This window comes from Bicyclus anynana, chromosome 1 (genome assembly GCF_947172395.1).
Source record: "Bicyclus anynana chromosome 1, ilBicAnyn1.1, whole genome shotgun sequence".
NCBI lineage: Eukaryota > Metazoa > Arthropoda > Insecta > Lepidoptera > Nymphalidae > Bicyclus > Bicyclus anynana.
The window spans coordinates 16,149,056-16,172,435 of record NC_069083.1 but is presented as its reverse complement, the minus strand read 5'-3'; the positions used below and the strand labels follow the sequence as shown (position 1 = coordinate 16,172,435).

At 35.5% G+C, this 23,380-nt stretch overlaps 1 protein-coding gene across 1 annotated transcript in view; it reads left to right on the top strand.

Annotated features, from left to right (window-relative positions):
* The window catches only part of LOC112044204 (kinesin-like protein KIF13A), a 194,319-nt gene that overhangs the window by 90,003 nt on the left and 80,936 nt on the right, over nt 1–23,380 (top strand). Inside the window, exon 3 of the mRNA XM_052884050.1 lies at nt 5,912–6,075. Coding sequence (XP_052740010.1) covers nt 5,912–6,075 — 164 coding nt within the window. The remainder of the gene's footprint in view (nt 1–5,911; nt 6,076–23,380) is intronic.

Genomic DNA, 23,380 nt, shown 5'->3' with positions numbered 1-23,380 from the left:
GGGTGCGTAAAGTAGCAATTGCGTAAGTAAAAGTTTATGGACGCTTTTTATTCGTTTCTATTGATTTGTTTACTTACATTTTGATCATAGTTTAGGGTATGTATTTTGTACAATATACAGCTTTGTTGAGGTGCAAGTCCTGAAAATCGGTTAAAATTAGTCAACCGCGAAAAGCGCATCGACCTGGCTTGTCTAGATTAGTATTGAAAAGCGGTAAGATTTGATTTGATTTGTTTGTTACGATTTAACTCTAAAACAAATGTACTGATTTTAAAAATAATTTCAACACTAGAAAGCTGCGTCTTTACCGAGTAACAAAGGGTATATTTTATGCTCGTATTCTCACGGGATCGGAAACTACACAAGTAAAATCGCAGGGCGTCTGTTGATCTAAATATACATATAAAACTCAAAGGTGACTGACCTAGTGATATATCAACGCACGGCCCAAACCACTGAACCGAGGCTGAAATTTGGCATACTAAGAAAGCATTTTGATCAATTTTACCCCCAAGGAGATAAAATAGGGGATACAAATTTGTATGAAACTTGGTCAATTTTGCGGCGATGTGGCTGAAATTTGGAATGAAAATAGATTTTACTTTGGATTAACACATAGGTTACTTTTCATCCCGGAAAAATCCATGGTTCCCACGGGATTTGTGAAAACTGAATTCCACGCGGACGAAGTCGCGGGCGCCCGCTACTGTTAAATAAATGTGAAGAATGTAAGATGAATTTTCCGAAGTTTTACTTCTAAATTAAAAGTTAGGACACTTCTGACGTAGAACCGTAACAATTCATATTTAATCAAGGTCTTATCTGCTGTGCTGCCGAAACTTCTGAAGTTGATATCATAAAGTATCTTACTTTGTTGTGTTTAAAAACTCCGTCTCGGTGTCATTGCTTTGCGGTTTCTCTTTGCATTATGAATAAGTATGTTGGCTTTCTGCCAGCGGAGAGGTACTCTTGCCCTGGCAGCCGCGGCGCAGTGTTCCGGCGTCCTGTCGCCTGAGCTACACGTCGAGGAGTTGACGTGCCTGCTTGCTGTTACAGAAAAATGTCGCTATTTCAAGTTGTTGACATTAAAATTCAACGTGACTTCAAACGACTTTTGTGCAGAATTTCTTTTATATAAACCTTGTTTTATTTATAATGATTGTTTACTACTACTGATTTTAATGGTAAAAAATAAGTTTTATTGAATGCAGTTAAGTGCTTTAAGTATTACAAATGTATGGCTTTTGTTATGCAAGCAGACTTTACAATTTGCGATTGGTATAGGTACCGAGCATTCACAAAATAGAATGAATGGAATGTCTTAAATTAGATTTTTCTCATTTGTTTTTTAAACTAAATCATTTCACTTAAAGATTCAGGTTTGCATGTTGATAAACTTACTTAGTCAAACATTTATTCTATGCTACTCCTATCTTATTAAGAAGATAGATATGTGAGAGTTTTGAATAATACGGCTAAAATGGAAACTTCATTCTTTGTAGTCAGTCATTCATGTTTTAAAATATATAATTGTATATTTCATTTGACCTAGAGGTCCGGTATTGAATAAATCATCGCGTTCTATACAACAGGAGGTACCGTGATGCTTTTTGTGTCGTCGGGGAACACAACACATCTCTCTTCATTTATCGCTATTGTGAGGAGAGCTGAAGAAACGAGCAATCCGCCCTAGACTCATTCAGCTCTTTTATACGAAGTAGAAAAGCTACTTTGCTTTAAGTTGCGTTAGAATGAAAGTAGAAGAAATAAATCTACACTTTTGCACTATATTACAAAGAGACAAAGTTTCTAGCTTTGGCTGTAAAAATGATGTAGAACCTCCGAAACTTTCATACGATTTAAAATATTCTTGCACTAATTCAAAGCTACAATGCTATGGGCCGAAATGCTTTTTCAATACTTAACCGAAATATATTTTATGACGATGATTTGAAGATATTTCGTCAAAGATGCTTAAATTATTCGCCAATTTAAGCATCTTTGACGAAATTTGTAGGCCGACGTACTTATTCTAATTGTACGTATAACCATTTAGCGTATTAAAAGTAACCACTTAGGGGATTAGAACAAAAGGGCGGGTGGTGACCTCCTTAAACTGTAGGTACCTAACGTTTGTCGGACTAATCTTGCGGACACGGTATGTATATTTTACCTAAAACCGTTACCATTAATTTAGGTAATGGCTTCCTAACGTGTGTTTAAACTAACGCCGTGTAATTTGGACACGTTGTAGTAAATTAGTTTGACTGTTTCTAAATTACTGTTTCTATGTTACTGATGTGATTCTTTTGTACACTGCTGCTGGCAAATTTTACTCATTTATTAGACATCTATTACGGTACGAAATGAAGTCACCCATGTTTCAAAAAGACATGACCTGAGTTTTCTCCATTTGTCAAAATGGAGAAGGGTAGTCCGAGGTATAAGAATTTTATTACACAATTACAACATATAAAATGTACAATTCTAATAAAAACATTGTCTTGCAAGGCTCGCTCGCTTAGAACATAACCTACAATGATATATCCTCTACATAACATAACAGTTCATCTTGAGGTATACATATCAATATTTATGTATATTTTCCCCAGTAACATTCCTTTCAATACTGATTGACAGGAGAAATGACTAGGTAGTAATTCTCCAGATGAACTCTACTAGTAAAGAGCCCTTATCATAAACTATGTGTTTATTTTTATTTATGTACTTATAGACGTATACTAGTCATGGGATATATCTATGTCCATCAATGTACAGCTCAAATTTTCATATGGATTCCACTTAGAGAGGTTTTACGAAGTTCAACCCTTGAAGGAGGAATTCCCTAAAGGGAGTGAATGTGGAATTATGTGCAAAAAATAAAAAAGTTGGATCGCTAGTTATGGAGAATATAGTTTTTTTTTTACAAAAGAAATTGATATACGAGTAGGTATCTAATAAGCTGCTCTCGGGAAATGAAAAATAGTAGTGCTTTAGTCTCCATAATCCCTCGCCGGGACCTTATCTGCTGGGGTTATTAGCGCTACGCCCGCTGAGAGATTATTTTCTTATTTATACTCTGCTGGGTAATATTGGTGTTGTGAAGTAGGTCTAGAACTGCTCGTGCTTTTACAAGCTTTCATTTAGCTTGAAACTTTGTTAATACATGGGCAAATTGTGGTACTAGCATGCTAAATACTTAAATCTCTATGACGGCTCTATACCTTATTAATTGGTAATATACCTATTTATTAGTTGGTAGGTTATAAATCAAGCTGATTTCCCACAAACCCTCAGTCTAGGTCTAGGGGTAGGGTAGTGTAGGGTAGGGATAGGAAAGAAGTGCACATAAGTCAAAGCGAAGCTTGACCAGGTCCGCTAGTATAATTGTAAAAATAAGTAATAAAAAGTAAAATTTAATCTATAAGGATTCTAAACGATCTTTGGTTTAATAAAAGCCTACAACAAATTACTCAGCTAGGGTTAGAATTACTTTCTACGAAGACAGATTTTTTATTTGTTAATATTTATTAAGTCCTTTCAATCACAATTGCACGTCAAAAACTTGCTTAATAGGTACAAGGATGCATACAGACAACCATTGTATCTATTGGGGGCAAGGTTAATTAGAAATGCACGTCTTGCGTTTTACTGATCCAACGTGATACTTGAGCTATGTTTATGCAAGTGTTCTTGCATACGAGTTGTAAATTCCTTGCAACTCGAGCGGTAAAAACGTAAACCTGCATGTCAGTTGCAGATTGCGTGCAAATAGTTTTAAACCTTGGTGCTAAACGCGCAAGTGACACACAAGTGCTATAAATTAGTGCATAAAAACATGGAAGGTAAAGCTCTGGTATAAACACTTCTTAGCACGGTAAAACCTTGCTTGCCTTGTTATGACGTCATCCTATGTTAGAGAAGTCTCATTCTGACGAAATGGCTAAAGTAATAGTGTATGCGTTGCTTTATTATGGGAAGGATGTATTTACTGGTTATAGGCTTATGGGCAGAGGCATGCATGCACACGGTTTTTAACTAGGGTAGGCTCTAAACATACGAATTGTACAAAATGGAAAATTTCGCCTCCAATGCAAATACGTAATGTATCCTCAGGGTATGCATTGCATTTTATGCATCTATGTAGTGCACGTAACTGAATATTTTCTTAATACTTTTAGTCACTTGTCTGGCACTGTTAGAAATGCTTTGATTTATAATCGGGAGAATCTTCCGGTTTCGGGTTCGACTCCCATCACAGATCAATTTAGAAATAAATATAATTCTTAAATTGGATGAAGTCTAATAGCTTGTAGTCATGATTATGACCTAAATTCGTAACCTAACCTATATATAATAAATATTTGTACAAAAAGGGATACTTAGGTATTTATTAAAACTGCTTGTAGTTTTCCAGATGCCGAGTGTTTGATCTTCGTTGTGAGTTGTGGGTACTAGAAATATCTAAGTTCATATAGTGCAGTGTCCACTGGTCGTTCCTCGTACCTAGTTAGTTAGTAGTAAGAGTAACAGCCTAAAATGCATTACAGTATCTAACTATCCAGAGCCTGTAGCCAAGTGGAACGTCGATGTATATAAAAAAAAATGTATGGCAATGACAGATCCGATCGACAACTTGATCACGTGACCTGTCGATAGCAAATGTCATTCCAATACATTTTTTAATTGTCGAAGCGTTTTCGATCGTAGAAAGAGATTCGACATACCACTTGGCTGCAGGCCCTGCACTGTACCTAATTAAAATAAGCCAGGAAGTGCGCGAACTATGTAATAAGCGCAACCTTTTTGTGAATAGTTTGAGCAACACGCAGCCACGGATCGCTTAATTAAATTAAGCTAATGGATACGCCCGACACGACCATCCATCAACTGTGTTATGCCGTGTGTAATCCTTCTTGTCATATTCGTTCTGACGTATTCCAGAGCTTGCTGACTGATGCGTGTGATGTAGGCCTTGCTCTACAAACCTGAATGATACATTATTAACGGAATTCATTTACTGCACTGTGTTTTGGTAGTAGAGCTCTTTGTGACTAGCTCTATGTCCGGTGAAGTACTAGTGCTCATTTCAAGCGCTTTTCAGCATTGCTGTGTTTTCATCTAAAGAGTGTGGTTGACATTGAAAATAAATGCACTGAGGCTTCAAGTTTATGGGTACACGTAAGATGTTTCCAGAAGTATTCCTCTGTAATAAACCGTATTAGCGTATACAATCAAGTAGGTATTACTATTCAAATATTACATAGAGAAGAAATAGTAAGACTCTTTCGATATTCTAGAAGAGTTGGGTTTCTTAATTTTATATTTTAATTAATAAATAGGCACTAATAATAGTAGAATATCCGAATTAACCGACCAGAACCCCTCTGTTAAATGGATGAAATGTGTTTTTCAAAATTAGTATTTTAAAAAAATATGTTGCGAGTAGGTTGCCTAAATAGTTCTGGTCAAACTATCTGTCATTAATAGTTTATAATGGTTAATAATAGTTTGGACAGTAGGTTAACTCACTATCTTTGACGCATGCTAGTTGCCATATACGAAATTGAGATTTTATGTAACAAATGTCATGCGGTGACTACCTACTGGTGGATATCATACAGTACTTAGTTATTTTAATAACTAAACAAATACTAAAATAGTGAATAGGCCAGCGGGAGATCTTTATGAAATCTACTCGCAATATATTTAAAACGTATTTAATTTGATATAAAACACTTTTTATCCAATAAACAGATGGGTGAAGGTCGTTTTTAATTCAGATCTTAGACTCTAAGACTTTGCAGCTTAGTGTAATTTTAAAAAGAATTGTATTGGTTTTATATTTTGTACTGTGCTAAAGAAAATGCTTCACAAAAGGCAGTATTATAAATAATATCTTTTGTTCCAGGAAACAACCAAAGACGTTCGCGTTCGACCACTGTTTCTTCTCATTGGAACCCACGCTGCCACACTTTGCCTCGCAAAAGACTGTGTTCGAATGTCTCGGACGTGACATCTTAGATAATGCCTTCGAAGGGTACAATGCTTGCATCTTTGCCTATGGACAGACAGGTGAGTGGAATTATTATTTTCTTGTATACATAATTATATTGTTAATATGTTTATGTAATTAATTATTAATTAATTACATTCCTGTCCAAGTATCAATAATAACTATGTAATTAATCAAATCTTAACTCAAATATTGATCTATGTGCGATCGATGTGGATGTTCTGAGTTTCTCTGTCTACACTCCTCGACTTCAGTGACTTGTGTGGTAGAGACAGCTTGAGTGGTCAGCCCCGACAAATATTATTAGCTATATTCATCTATAAAACAAATAAAAATTCGTTTATTTTCGTTGTAGATTGTTCAGTCGATCGTGGTGATTCTTTAGTTAGTTGTACTGCTTACGTGTAAAAAAAAGGTTAATCTTTTAATACATACACGTACTAGATAACATAAAACTAGTTAAAATTAGAAATTTTTGAAATACTCCTGATAGACAATTTAGACAGAATAACGATTTTAATATCAGAAATTTCTAAACAGAAAAACGCCTTTGTCTTTGAATTTTCTTATCGGATCTACACCGTATCAGGGGCCAAAAATAAATTGTGTAATTTTAAAATCCTACAAACAATAAACTCGAGTACATCGCTTGCAAAATTATTTAAGACATTAATTTTTGATCACTGTCACAAACCCTTTGTTCATTTTGGAAGTTGGCTTAAATCGAGTTTTTAGTCTTCTCTGTCTATAAATGGTACAATAACCAAGTAGGTTTTATCTTTATACGACAGAAAAAGCCAATAATTATATTACTTCTCATTAAGATAGATTGATTTTAGGTGCTCAAGGTTAGTTGAAGATTGATTTAGGAGTCAAGGTTATATAATTTATCAATGTCAAAGAGCTCTGTAATCTACTTTTGCCAAAATACCACAGCTACAGAGCGCTTACTAGTTAATTTCTAATTAACCATAATATTAGTACCTAAATTACAATCTACATCCTTGTGATTATAAGATCGACATTTTAACCGAATTGTTGATACACAAATCACAATGTGTCTTCGAAACTAGAAATGAGATTTCGATTAAATTATTATCAATTTAACGGTTTGGTTAAATAACTCTATACTCCAAAAAAGCTTGCTCATGAAATCTTGCCAACGTTTCATCACAACTAATAAGGTACAATAAAAAAAAACGTATTCGAATTTCAAGCGAGTCTAATGTTACTGGAGGCTTTGTAGAGGCATATTTTTGTCTAATGAGTTTTATAAGGCGTGAACATTTGGATTTTCGATTTTTTTATTTTTAATTGAACTCTTGCTGTCACCCCTTTCAAATCAACCCCACCAGGGTACCATGGCCTCTTTTCCCCCACATCGCTACGACAGTGTGTGTCTTCTAAATTTCGTGTTTCAAGCGACGGCAGTAGTTATAAATCGGTGTTGAACTTCTAGTCTAACGATCAATCACTCTTTGTAACATAAATCTAGATAAGTTGGAGTGGTTCAGAACTATTCCAATAAAATCTACTGCTGTAGACGTTGTCTATTTTACACCTACTTGCTTTTCCGATTTACTCACGGGAGCAATAGCGATTGTGGAGATTGTGGTCCTGTTCTAAGCTACTAACTGATGCGCTCTCGGATTCGCTCAAGCCTTCGTTACATTCTACCAATAGCCAATAGCAACAATGTATTACAAACCTGCTCGCAAATATTCACTAACTTGGAGTAACTTTACCAACTAGCCATTCATAATTTTAAAATCATATGATTTACTATTCATTATTTTGTTTACACTGGATGTTTACGGAATACGAACAATGCAGTTTTTATTGATTAGATGTTAATTATATTTGGTGGTTAGTAGACCACAGTTAGTGAATATACCAGCTGTAATATTGCATATATTTTATGATTTTTACAAGTTTTAATTTAACTTGTTAGTAATGTGTACGTAATCTTGGAAGATAAAATTAGAACTACATGACGTTCAATTGTATAACAATTCGCTTTATTATTTTCATATCAGTGTGTATTTGACGGTTGTGTGGTATTGTCACTGCCTAATTTGATCCAATTTAGAAAATAAAAAAATCCGAAACGACCTGAGCTGGAAATTGAAACTTCGGTTATAAAGCACGGCTTTCCCAATCTTACGTAGTATCGACAAAATGTTAAAGTAGTGTTATCTTAGGTCACCAAATTTGACGTAGCAAGAGCAGTAGGTCTTAGGTCACCGTTTAGGATTTTAGTGGAGAAGTTCCTAACGTGATTCGTATACAAGTCGAGTATCTCAAGAAATGTATGTGCAAATAAAGAAATAAAGGATGCAGGACGAAAACTTAAACGCAACTGTGAACAAAGATTTAAAGCCAAGTTATTGCGTTCCACTTGCCAAGTTTCTGATTAAAAAAATGTATGGCTTCTACTAAAGTTTTTAAAGGAAATATCGGTATTTCTGATATCCAATATTGACCAACTCGTCGAAAAATAATAGAAATGAAAATAGAAAGTAAGTCTTTATAAAAATAAATAATAGACATTAAAATATTTCATTCTTGAAGATGTTACTTAAATTATTATGTGAAATGATTGTCCGTTCCGTTAAGTAAACTGTATAAAAATCTATACTAATATTATAAAGCAGAAGAGTTTGTTTGTTTGATTGAACGCGCTAATCTCGTAAACTACTGGTCCGATTTGAAAAATTCTTTCAGTGTTAGATAGCCCATTTATCAAGGAAGGCTATAGAATATATATTATCTCCATATTCCCACAGGAACGGGAACCACGCGGGTGAAACCGCGTGGTGTCAGCTAGTAATAAATATAAACCATTTCACATACTAAAATCATTTTATAATTATTTTTTAACGAGTAAGTACGATGCCTTTTATAGCCTCAATAGCTCAACGGTAAGAGCGGTCACACTCATCACCGGTGGTGGTGAGTTTCCCCGACCCGTTGGTCTATTGTCGTACCCACTATTAATTCAGTCTTTCCCGACTAGTTGGAGGGGAATGGGAATATTGGTCATATTTAAAAAGATATGGCAAATATTCTTAAAAAAAAAAGAAATGTGTGGAGGCATATATCGAGGCATAGCTTACACATAATTCTTAGTCGTTTACTTTTTGTAAGTTTGTTAAAAATGGCAAAACATGGCCGCAATCTGCAAATGATTTATACTCGCTCGTCCGCATCCTGTAATATTAATCTTATTTATCGCGCAAGAGGAAATATTTCTCATTTTTGTTACCAGGATTAATTTAGTTGGTTTCGAATGAAAATGTGAAAATTGAATAATCAAAGGAGGTTCTAGATTCTTTATGAAAAGCGCTTAAGAGGTTAATCTACACCGCTGTAATTCAGCTTATTTAAGTTGTGCTACGAACTGCAGTGAACCGAAGTACGTAAATAAGTAAGTAAAAACTTAATGAAAGGCTAGACCGCAATCAGAAGTTGAACCTTAACTTGATCTTAAAGCTGATAGCAGTGCCTTTAAAATATTTTTATGCCATGATTTAGTACGTTCATAAATTCAATGATATAAAAATAATATTTCCTAGGATAACTCTAAACATTCTGGAACTGTACACATCTGAGTACAGTAAGCAGACTCATTCTCAGCCCTCTAAGTTACAACAAATTGCTTTTATTATTTTAAACTATAAGGGATATACTACGCTATATCGTGTTTAATGACTGTCAGTTATAAATAATGTTGTGTAATAGAAGTTTGTAGAAAATATTAACATTACAAATTATCTTCATCTAATTGTATAAACGATTAGGAGTCATTTTTAAACTTTTACTTAATAACGTCCCACGATGATCACAGTGGCGTCCTAGTGATGTTCCTCGTATGGTTGTGAAAGTAAAACAAAGTAGGTATTTAGCTTTGTTTGAAAGCCACTAAGGTAGTGAATCGCCTGGCCTTGTCATCTAGTGATTAAAGGATATTGCATTTTGTATCGCGACATTTTCACTCTGCAGTAAAGCACCATTTGAGGAGTCCGTTTCTTTAGAAACAACTTGACCTGAATAGATTAAGTCTTAAAAAACTTCGCTAAAGCTCTTCTTTAGTGAAGTTTTTTGCGACTTTGCGTTGTACATTTTTTTTACTACTTTGTTAAGTCTTGGAAGTTTGCTGCACAATACACTTTGTTAAGTTAACTTTATTGAAAAATGTAAATAATTATAAACAATGTTTTCTTTATTGAATACAAGTAGGCGTTATTTTGTGGAAGTTCATTACTAGAAAAAAGAAATCCTTGAATTAATTATTTCTTAACGTCCAGTAAATAAATGTGTAAAATATGCTTTCAATACAGTTACAGACTTTATCTTAAAGTGGATTTACTCTGTCACTAGTCTACTTACCTTGACACCATTATCATCATCATCATCATCATCATCAGCTTCAGCTTACTTTCGCAACTTCAGAGCAAGGCTTCCCTTATTATAGGAGAGACGATATTGAGCTACCACGTGCTTGCAAACCTCCTTTTTTATTTTTTACAAGTTAGCCCTTGTCTAAAATCACACTTGATGGTAAGTGATGATGCAATTTAAGATGAAAGCGGGCTTGTTTGTAACTAGGAGGATGAAAATCCACACCTCTACGGTTTCTACACGACATCGTACCGGAACAACGCTAAATTGCTTGGCAGTACGTCTTTACCAGTAGGTTGGTAACTAGCCACGGCCGAAGCCTCCCACCAGCCATAACTGGACCAATTAAGAAAACCTTGCCACACACAAACCGCCAATGCCATTGCGCCACGGAGGTCGTCATATCTTTCCAAGATCTTTTGTATAGATCCCAAACTCATTAGTGATATATTTCGCACAACTATTTCATACAATGCTAACTTATGTTATGTTGGTGAAGAGAAACAAAAAAGGCACAAAAAGTACTTATTTCATCTTTTTGTCTCAGAAATCCATTCCGCACCCTTCAACGCTTGCCCTACTCGTGTCATCCCGTCACACTTTTGTATTTGCGTGACGGAATTTTTTAATAACACCCCCACTCACAGGGGAACGTTGAGGGATGAACTAAAAAAGCTTTGTTTTCGGTGCTGCCTGTTTGTATACAGTCAAAATATGTACTCGTATAACGTGTGAGACTATAATGACACGCCGACACTGTGCCACAAATCTGTGCCATGTATGTGAACTGTGATTATATGTATAATATTTATAGTTTGTTTTTTATTCCCTTGTTAATTATTTGTCCTGCTTTCCGGACCGTTAGTAGTCTGTACAGTAGTCAAACTTAACGTTTTGAAATGGCTTGAAATATGCAAATAATAATGTAAATAGGTGCTTGAAATAAATTAATTTTGTGTTTGAGTTTAGTAGATACTTGATACATTGTATTGACCTGCTAGACTATTCATTATTTTGGTCTTTATTATCAATCTATTTATTAAAATAAACGTCAAACCAATAGACAAAATGCTATTTACCTACTGTGTGATATCCTCTAGTAAGCACCGGATGATATTTGTCACATAGCATCTCAGTTTCGTTAATGTCAACTAGCATACGTCGAAGATAGTGAATTAGTCTAGCGATACGAGTAACTTAGTGCTTTACCGAATCAACTTACCGACTTTGCCTAATTTGAAGATATCTGGGTCGCTTGATACACACTATTTCGTATTTTCTACCAGAATTCCAAGATGTGACCGAGTTTTGTAAATAAATTTGTTTTTCTTAGGAAATAATCTGAACCATATACGAGATACACTTAAAAGAGGAGTATAACATTATAATATTCGTTTGAATACTTCCTAAGATCCTCAATCCACTTTAGAAATTGGCTCTACGATCTCGCGTGATGCAATGACGGAATTAAATAATAACTTTAGAGAAGATCACTGTTTAAAGTACAATTGAAGTCAGTAAAACAATTCAACAGCGAGAAAGCTTAATTGCTTCCCCTTCCGACTTCATTATCTTCTTCGTTCAATGGAAACTCCGCTGTGCTCCGCGAAACTTCTTTAAAAATAGTGTCGATTTTGTCTTGTTACTTTTAACTTTTCACATGCTAGATTTAAACTGATTGACATCGCATCTAATTATTCATTAATTTCTAGTGAACCCCGCGACTTCTCCCGCTTGGAATTTAAAAAGGCTATGTGTTAATCCAGATTAAAATCTATTTCTATTCCAAATTTCAGCCAAATCGCTTCAGTAGTAGCGGCGTAAAAGAGTAACAAACTTTCTCATTTAAAATATAAGTAGGACTAGCGTCCCCGTTATCGTAGGATCTAAGCTTTACGTCCCCTCTCCTATAAGTAGGGGGCTTGGTCCCCTATAAGTAGGCTGCTAAATTAGGCTGATAATGATGACCAACATAACATATTAATGTTTTTCTGTCTTTTTTTTTTATTATGTTTCAATGTATGTGAAAATTAATACAATGTACGTCTTTTCATATTTATATATTGTATACTCGTAAGATTAGGAGATAGTCTAAGAATTTGCCCTTAAAGTACAAAAACCGCTTCGTTCCATTTACACTTAGGTTAAAATCGCTTCCATTGTAGCCACAGAATCTCTGAAACTCCACCATATTTTCCTCTTAATCTTTAGCGATGTTTTCACGTTCGCACGTTTCGCGCATAAAAGAAAAAGTTGAGCTGTTTTTATGTATTTGCGGTATCACCTCTGTAAGTAATGCAATGTACCACCGTTACAAACAGAATGAGAGCCTGCGATAGCTAGATCTGCTCTTTTTATGAAATCCTTATATCCTCCTACTTATATGTTAGTACGGTAGCCAATTATGTTGTTTGGATTATGGCTTTTGAAGAACATAGGGTTCCATATGAATTGTTCATGTAAAAACGTAGTAAATATTTTCTACGAGATATCATGTCTTCAGTTGCCAGAACCTTGGCTTCGTGGTGAGATTTTAGAGACCCTTAAAAGTTCACTTTAAAAAAATCTTAAAAGGTGTTTCTCGAAAGGTTGCCGCGGAGCTAAGTAATTGGCGACTAAGGACATGGTTTCTCGTGTTATTCCGAGAAAAATATTAAACAACTACTTCGACGGTTGAGGGTCTAGACTCTGGAAACCTGCTATCTTTCAAAGCCACCACAGCTCATACTTACCTTCTTGGCTGCCGTCTTAACTCAAACTCAAAATTCATTTATTTCAATTAGGCTTAGTTTACAAGCACTTTTGAAACGTTGTGATTGAATGGTGATAATTTTAGTCCAAAAATTACAATTCAAGTTACGGGGGTTCCAAATGCGCCTTTAACTAAGGTAGAGTATAGGCTGGTAGACTTTCAGCTCTCATACAATGAGGCATGTCTGGCAATAACAGGCCCTCAGTCCAAAAGGCAGATCGATCATTATCGCGAGACGTATGGCCCGATGGTACGTACGCGTGCCTTCTCGGGTGTGAACAGATTGATATCTTTTGGAAATTGGGGGCCTCCTTGTTAAGTTTAACGTTATAACGTGACGTACGGTGTAATTAAAACGACCTCAATATCGCGACGTTATCAGGGCGGGCGGACTGTGTAATGAATTGGGTACGAAGTATGGCATATAAGAACCTCAACCGTTATTAAAATACTCGTACAATACCCACTGTATCTATAATATATTATAAAGCTGAAGAGTTCTTTTGTTTGTTTGTTTGTTTGATTGAACGCTTTTTTGCTGTTCCGATTTTTAAAATTCTTTCAGTGTTATATAGACTATATATCAAGGAAGGCTATAGGCTATATATTATCCCCGTATTCCTACGGGAACGGGAACCACGTGGATGAAACCGCGCGGCGACAGCTAGTTATGGTAGTACGATATTAATCTGTTTGTTACGTTTTCACGCTTATAAAGCTTAAATATTTTTTTAAAATTTGGTAGAGGGTTATTGTATATTGGTCATATTTATTAGAAGAAGCGAAAGCTTGAAAAGAACATAGTAGTAGTTTTTCGCAAAAATAATACTTCTAAGGCGAAATATTGTAGAAAATAATCTGATATGTTAAAAATGCGTTTAAATATACAAACGACTACGTTGATGAATGAACCTTAATACTTATACTTTTAACTTTTCACTTACAACTTTCCTATAATAATGCAGAATTGAAAGTGATTTTGCGTACGGTTCGCTCGGTCCATTCATTCTTCATTCAGCACTCACTCACTGAGGCGGAATAACGAGGCCTCAACGCAACAGTTAGTTTTTCCCTCCGTAGGCTTTTAAAACGCTTCACAGTTCACTGCCTAAGGCGTTTATGAATCAAGGTGTATGGCGCTTTGCAGTGAAAAAAGAAATTTTACCGTAAACAGCGCAAAGTGGGTAATTGCGCAACGCACTGACAGCCAGGGCTGATAATAATCGCTATGATGTGGAAATATTTTTTTTATTCCCCGCGAGCTTTTTTGCATTTGAATGCGATTCAATCTGATGTTAGGTGACGATGTGGTCTATGATAGTAGCCCACTTGAGTGATACTAGTAGTGATGATTAATAAATACCAACACTGAATTATTATGGAATATATTTATAAATAAATATGCACATACATAGGTACACATTTTGCAGCGCGATAATTAATATACTGGTATAGTAGGCATCCACTGATCCACATCGTACGCATCGGTGGCATCGAATCAAGCGGATGTTTTTTTTTTACGATACAAATAATCCGTCTGAGACGATCCGTACGATGCGGATCAGTGGACGCACTTGTTTAGTGTGGGTTTACTATTAGTAAGCACGACACTAAATAAATAAGCAGTATTAACAGTATAAATAGTTCAAATATACTATTACAAACTCCATCGGCTGATAATGATTATGATACACAACTACACAAAAGAGGTACTTACTCGTAATTTTCGTTTGAATTCGTTTGAATTGATATTCGTTTGAAGTTCGGTCGTGGTCTTAGGTGATAATATTGCAACCCATAAAATGTTATGATTTTATGATTCAATTTGTACAATTTATGTTGAAGTTTTGTTTGAATTTTCAAATCTATACGCCGATCGCCGACACCAACATTTTCAAAGCGATTGTGATTGCGTTTAGCATGCGCAATGGGGCCCCCGATTTTCGTCCAAAGTAAGAAAATGGCGTCGAAAATGTAAGTTGGAGGTGATATTGGAAATCCCCAAAGGCTTTGCACGAGAAATTATGGCGGTGAATACGGTCTTAACGAATAATTTGTGAGGTGCTAAGTGGCCCTGAACCGATATTGCGCGTGTTTAGCATTATGTATGTTACGTTGTTAAGTAGATATATTGTGCAATTGGAAAGGATAGTAGATAGTAAATTTTGCTTACATTCTTCTCGAAATTAACTCGGTTGTTAGTAGGTTGTTTAGTAAATTCTGTGGAGATTATTACTTACGCTTGACCACAATCAAGCCTGATGAAAAGCAATGATGAGGTCTAAAATGAAGCGCGCTTGCCTAGAACATGTCTATTCACTCTTGCCTTGAAGGTGCACAAATTATACGTGTCAGGAAACATAGACGCCGGAAGGGCATTCCACATTTTGGCAGTTCTCGAATTTGTAAAAAGGTACATTGTAGCACCGCAGCGCAAATCTGAAATTGTACTTTTCTCTAAAACGAAAATCGAGTAGTTTTCGTTGTAGAGGTAAAATATTTCGTTTGTGTGAACCGTAGGTTAGCTGCTTCAGGGATCAAAGTAGATCTTTACATTGATTTTAGTATTATAAAAGACTTTATAGGTTAATGGCAAAAGACCCGTATCATAATACGGTAGGTCAAAGAGGCGAGCTTGATCCTTTGCACTGTTGTGGTATCTACTAAGATTACAAGGGCAAAGTTGAGATGTGGGACAAGTAGGCCAACATGTTGTATGGTATTGCGATGTAGATAATTCTTTGGTAATACTGATTAAACATTTTCAAGTACGCAAATTAGTGTGCTGACACATTGTTTCAGTGGCTTCGAATCACAAGGAATAGCCTGGATTCTAGCCCGGTTCGGGCTATTAGATACTAAACTTTTTTCATTCTATGCCCGCCAACCCGTATTGGAGTTGCTTGTTAGATCTAAGCTACATATGTTTTTCTTGATAGAAATAAAATCTTAACATTTAATAGCTCACCCCAGGACTCGAACCTACGATCGACCTCGTAATATGCAACCACATAGACACAGTGCCGACGAGGCAGTCACTTGTAGTCACATCCGTATTTGAAACTACCTAATAAATAATACTACCTAATAAAATACTTTATAACAAAATTATTATATTGCGAGTAAGTTGCCTCAAAAACTCTGGAAAAACTATCATTTACCATAGTTAATAATAAGATTTTTAGGCAACCTACTTGCAATGTATTTTTGAACGTACTAAATTTGATATAAAACACTTTTCATTCATTTAACAGAAGTGTGAAGGTCGTTTCTAATTCGGATCTTCTACTATTGTACCTATTTCTAATTCCAAATTTTATTATTGAGCAAGCGAAAATTTAACGCTGCATTATTAACTACCTAATTAGATTATTTTGAAATGTTATCCATTAAGCTTTATTTAAATTTTTCACAAAACCGTATAGTAGGTACTTGTGGTTAATTCACCATACACAGAGATGAGAGAGTCTGCGGTTAAATTGAATTGAAAAACTCAAAGCTTTGTATTGTGTGTGCCGGCGGTGTTTATTCATCTTTAATGTGGTTTTATTGTGAATATATTTTAGCCAGAATGTTTTGTTTTCAACTGTCTCGTTGGCATAGAAGCCTATGTGGTTTCAAATTAAAAAGTTCTTGGTTCGAGTCCTTTGGTTGGGATGAAAGTTTATCTTTCTTCCAAGAAATTTTCTGCAATAGTTCTCAATCCAGAGGTGGTACCTACTAGAACCCGTGCCTCGGAGAGCGCATTGCCGTCGGTCCCAACATCTTAGAGTGATCGTTTATGAGTCAAAACCTAATCACCCTATATTTAGCCCGCTCATCGGAACAGCGTGGTGGGTCTATGCTATCATATCTTAGTGTTTCTGTAGTGGATCATTAAAATAGGCTAAAGGTGCTAATAGACTTGAGCATACACTTGTAATGAGCATTCGTGCGAATGTTACATCACAGAAAAATACGAGAACATTTTACCGATCGATAGAATATCGAGCGTTCTAGCGAGCAGTTTTGCTTGAAATGGAAACATCGAATAGAGCGTTCGCTAAAATTATCAAGATGTTCGTAGCAATGTTTATGCTTTATGCTTGGCTTGGCTCGTTGTTCAGTTCGACAAATATGAAAATGGCGAATACTCAATGTTCTGTTAAGTGAATGCTCAAGTCTATCAGCACCATAAGAGTCAATGTTAATTTAGCCACACAAGCAAAAATTTCCATCAAAGTACGACGACATAAGAGTGTATATTCATTACGTAAGCATTCATTAATTAAGCTAGCTAAGCAGGCATAAATAACGTCCACGTAGACTTATTTTTGACTAAACTTCATGACTCCGCCTTGGGGTAAACTTGAACTAAATTTGTATTCCTCAGGAATGTAATTAAGGGTGTGCTATAATTTCTTTTCAGCATTTTCTCATTTAGGTTCCCTTATACATCCCTGGCTAAATGGTCGGGCGTGCAGGCTTGGTCCCTCCTATTTGAAAGTTTAATTACATTAGGAAATTCAAGGCGACCTTTTCCACTGGGGCACTTCGTGGGCGAGTTGTGGTCGACGTTGTTTCGCCGAGCTGCCGTTTGGTTTGCCGATAGGTTGCACTGCTTTTAAAATCTAGATAAATTAGTAATGGGCCATGTTAGTCTCATTATCTTGGACTGTTGTATCTACGACTTGGTACACGCTTGTGTAAAGCTTCCTTCTGTACTTCTTCTGTTTTCTTCAAGTTTTCTTGATTTCACATAAAGTAAGGATAGTGTTTTGTTTAATTTATTCTACAGACAGAATATGGCAAATTTAAGTAATGAACTCTACGTTTTGAATTTATTAATTTACAGCTTAGTTATAGGTACTTACATATACCTACATATTTTTAAGTTATTTGGCCACATCTCCAGATATCAGGATTCAATTTTGCGATTGGTAGTATGCACTACCAAGTCTGTCTGTCTGTGTACCTGGCCAAGTCGAAGGCAAAAGATCCAGAGGTCGATCTACAACCCGCTGGACGGATTTAGTCTAGGCTACTCAATCATCCATGGTGGAGTGTTCAAAAAACGCAGCCAATTGCCAAAAGTGGAGGCACATTGCACAGAAAGCGTCGCTCATCGCGTAACCACGACCACTCTGTCAAGAGTGAACGATTAAGAAGAAGAATAGGTATATTAAGTAATTCAATTATTGTAAAAAGAAATTTGTTTCTTATCAGAATTAATTGTGTTTAAGAAAGTCGTAAATAGTAGTATCACTCTTGACTCTGAAATTCGTCTTAATTCGGTAGGTGTCTGAGTAAATTTTTAAATAGCGTACATATTTCAAACGTAGCTTTATACGGAGTTTAACGTAAACTGTCAGCTGCAAACTTTGTTATAACATGAATCGCATGGCCGCGCTCGTTCTATGCTTGTATAAGCTCGTTAATTGGCGTTTCAGTTTGGCAATATAACGGAAATGTTCTCAAAGGAATTTCACATTCTACGAGTACTTGTATATAAGCTTATGTTCAGGCCATAACTTTTGACAAATTAATTAGAGTTGATTAATGTCTAAATGGTTACATCATAGCTTTAAATTAAAACAAACATGCTTTTTGTTTTAATGTAACGAAATTTTCAGAGCCAAGTTTTAATGCCGCTTCTTAGGACCATAGAATTGGCATTGGTGAAAGTCATATGAAATTGTTTTAGTTTGATTTAAGTTCAACCTTTATAACCAATAACCATTTTAGCCATTTAGGGCTAACAAGAAAATCCAGGTGACTAACTTATTGCCTGTTTCAATAAAAAAAACAGCTGCTCTTTAAAAAAATATAATGTGCGTAGTTCGCTTTTAGTAGGTTTTACATTAGCTGGGGAGAAAAGGTTACCTGTTAAAATTCAATTACATGAAATAAAAAAATAAAGAATAATAATGAAAAATAATTTTGTTATGCCGCAGCGAACTGTACGAATAAAAAACCAACAAAACGATCTATCCAATCCAGACTAATTGGTCTGGACAAGCTGATAGGTTGTCTGAAAACTCCACCGAGTCACGTCAAACAATGTTCTGTACTTACCAATTTAATTTTACGGACGATTATCCCTTTTCAAAGCGTATCTCGACATTCTGTAAGTGCTTTACCGTGTTCCAATGTTACACATTTGTAGAAGTACCTACTATACTAATTCATTTCTACTCTTCCAGCTGTAAAACTTGAAAGTTTTGAGTTACATTCAAAACTTTGCAAGTTTTACAGCTAGCTCTCTTTAAAGTTTACGGTAATGAAACGGTGTCGATGACATAGTCTAAATAAAAAATGTATAAAAGTATGACTTTAGACAAGTATTAAATTACTTGCGATATTTTAGTGTTATATAATATTTACTTATTCGAGTTATAAAAACACGTAAATTTACATCCACAATCGATAATATCTAATTATTCGGATGTGCTCACATTTTTGTCTATGTCTATTTACACATTTTTCTAAATTTTCTACACCTAATTATAAAAAGTCTTATACGAAGTATAAGCTTTTAATCGCTTTTGTAATGTCCCGAATGATTTATCTTATTCGAATATAACGCATATATAATAACAAAGCATTAGAAAAAATATACATAGAAACATATTTAGTGTAGAATATGGATGAAAGAAATAAAAACACTGAAATTGCACCAATTAGTTCCCCTATCGAGACACGTTAATTGATGTCGTGTGCAAATTCCGACTGTCACGGTGTCTGTCCTGCATCAATTTGATTTTAGGGTCTGAACCCTTTGACTCTTCAGCAGGTAAGTGCATTACCCTGTTCCCAACGCTGGCGTTAGTTTCCTCGCTGCGATAGCACCGCTTTTTACTTTGAACACTGCATTAATTTCACCAGTCTGAGAGACTTTTTAATTTACTTTAATGTGTTTTCGCGTTTTCCATCTGTGGAACACTGTTTTTGACGTAAAAACTTCACTATTTTCATTTTGCAAGAATTGTTGATTTTTTTAATGTTGAGGGTATGTCATATAATATTAATGCTATTTCAGAAAATAAAAAACGAGTAAGGTTTTTTTTTTATTCTTTACAAGTTAGCCCTTGACTAAAATCTCACCTGATGGTAAGTGATGATGCAGTCTAAGATGGAAGCGGGCTAATTTGTTAGGACGAGGATGAAAATCCACACCCCTTTCGGTTTCTACACGGCATCGTACCGGAACGCTAAATCGCTTGGCGGTACGTCTTTGCCAGTAGGGCGGTAACTAGCCACGGCCGAAGCCTCCCACCAGCCAGACCTGGACAAATTAAGAAAATTTCAATCTGCCCAGCCGGGGATCGAACCCAGGACCTCCGTTTTGTAAATCCACCGTGCATACAACTGCGCTACGGAGGCCGTCAGGGTGTTTGATTTGAAGCGATTTTAATAATACATAAAATTTTAATTTTTTAATAATTTTAAATTGAAATAATTCAAAACTATTTTGTTACTTGAGACTATACTATCGGTACATAGTAAACGGAGTACATCAGTATTAATTCGGACAACTTTTGAAGTTGAGCTCTGAAAACTCTTAAAAACTGTGTCAAAATGTGTTTAGTATTGTCGGAAGCGCTGTATGCTGCATCTTCGTTTACTATACTTTCCTTACTCGTACATTCTATAGGTACAATACAAGCGTGAATACAGCCAGCCTATGGACACCTATTTGTCAACATCTCAAAGTATAGTTTTATCACATGTATATAAATTAGCAACATGTTCTGTAATAAATTCATCATCATCATCATTATCAACCCATATTCGGCTCACTGCTGAGCTCGAGTCTCCTCTCGGAATGAGAGGGGTTAGGCCAATAGTCCACCACGCTGGCCCAATGCGGATTGGCAGACTTCACACACGCAGAGAATTATGAAAGTTCTCTGGTATGCAGGTTTCCTCACGATGTTTTTCCTTCACCGTTTTGAGACACGTGATATTTAATTTCTTAAAATGCACACTGACCGGATTCGAACCCACACCCTCCGGAATCGGAGGCAGAGGTCATATCTACTAGGCTATCACGGCTCTTCTGTAATAAATATAGCTACACAAAAAGCTTTTACAAGTCTTTCGACTCTGCGTACTCGTAAGCCTTTATATATATTTTTCCCTGAGATGTCAAGAAACGGTAAAAAATAAAGAGGCACAATGGAAAAGTAAAAAAAGGCCTCTTTGTCTCACCGACACCAGAAATATAATGGAAAAGACCCGTTTCTCTAAGAAATAGTCTGACACATATAGCGCTTATTGTGTGCCTATTTTCAGAGCTCCGGATGTTCGTTTCCTCGCGGCATATTAAAATATGGTGTTTTTAAGTTGCCCACTGAGCACAGATAATGATTCAACGCCTTCAGTTGCAAGAACAATACTGCAAGCTCGTTGAGTTACGTAAACTATTTGAACTGTTACAGCTAAGGCTACTATTAACTACTATATCAAACTAAAAAAAAAACATTGTTCAAAGGTCTATTTATACGTGGGCGTCCACAGATTCGCGTTGTACGTTTCGGACGCATCGCATCGAATGGATTTTGCGTACAACGTCCACGCCTACGTTTAAATAGACCTATAAACAATGTTTTTTTTTGAATTTGATACCATCATAATCACCCAGACTCTCTTAGAATATAGCAGCTTTTGCATTAACTTGCCATTGTAAAATTTGAGAATTATGGTTACACTAGCTCACGTTCGCGACTTCGTCCGTGTGAAATTTAGTTTTTTGCAAATCCCTCGAGAACCTTGGATTTTTCCACGATGAAAATGTGTTAATCCAGAGTAAAATCTATTTCTATTCCAAATTTCACCCAGTTCAGTAATAAAAAGTAACAAACATCCAAAGTTTTAGTTACATTTCTAGCTTTGAATTGTTACCAACTCTCCCGAACGATTTTGATGACATTTTCTAGCAAATATTGTAGAATGAAATCCTTAGATTGACAGAATTAATTACCAAAACCAATTTATTAATCTAATATGAAATCATATAGGTTAAACAAAATAATTTATACGAGTAGGTATAAACAGATAAGCCCGTCAACAAAAATATTTTACATATTCGCAAGACTCATGTGTAAACAGTAAATTCTGATTCGTGTTTGCACATTTCATATTTACTATCAGCCATGTTTGTATATTTTATTAACTTTTATATTTGAAACTTTAACTGGAGCGTGAATATTTCGTGTTTGTTTTTCTATTAGTAGGGCCTAAAGTTGACAGAAAAAATACCACCGTGATATAAAAGCTTTTCAAACGTATAATTTATCTGTTTGCATAGAGTCAACTATTGGTTCTGGTTGCAGATTGGAAAGTAATTCACTTATTTTAAAATAATTGTCTATTATGGCGATTATTATGAGCATAATTTTCATAATAGTTGACTTACGTAATAGAGATACAGTATTGTATGTAAGCACTGCAGCAGTAATGTTCTATACGGTTTTCCAATAAAGTTGAACATTTAGCTTTTCCGTTTGCGACCGCTAGTAAAAATTAAAAAAAAAAACACTCATTTCCGACATAAAAAGCGGATGCCAATGCGAATATAATAATTTCTTGTAATTTAATAAAATGGTTATAAATTCGTTTACAGCATTACAGTAAGCATTGTTTGCTGAAACCTTTACCGCAAGGTCGGCCATCGGAACTCGTTAGGTCGCGGAACAAAAGCCTCCATTCACATTTCACATCGCTAACCCAATAACGTGCCCTTTGTTTCACGCCCCATCGACTTCTGTTCGCTTAGTGCTTAATGAAAATTTGAGCTTAATTTGTGGACAAAGACTGTTATAATGCATGAATTGTTTCATTTAAATTTGGAACAATATTTGTCGTAGGCCCAGAGATATGGGTAGTGGGTATGATGGGATTATCCTTTGCGTCATTGTCTCTATTACAATTGTTTCTCGAGGTAATTCATCGTAATTAATGTGTGAACGAAGCAAAAGTTGTACGAATTTTCGTCGGAGGTTTCAGACTGAGCGATTAGATCACCTATCACACTATTTGAAATAGTGATAATCATGTTACGAACTTTTCCTGGGTTATCAACGCCACACACCAGACATTGTATTTATAGTAGGTATCTACATAGGTAAGTACCTTATATAAATTTTATAAATGCATACATATTAGACTTTTGATATTTCTTACACGTTAACACAACTTCTACTGTCTAACAAAAAGGGGACGCCTAATTT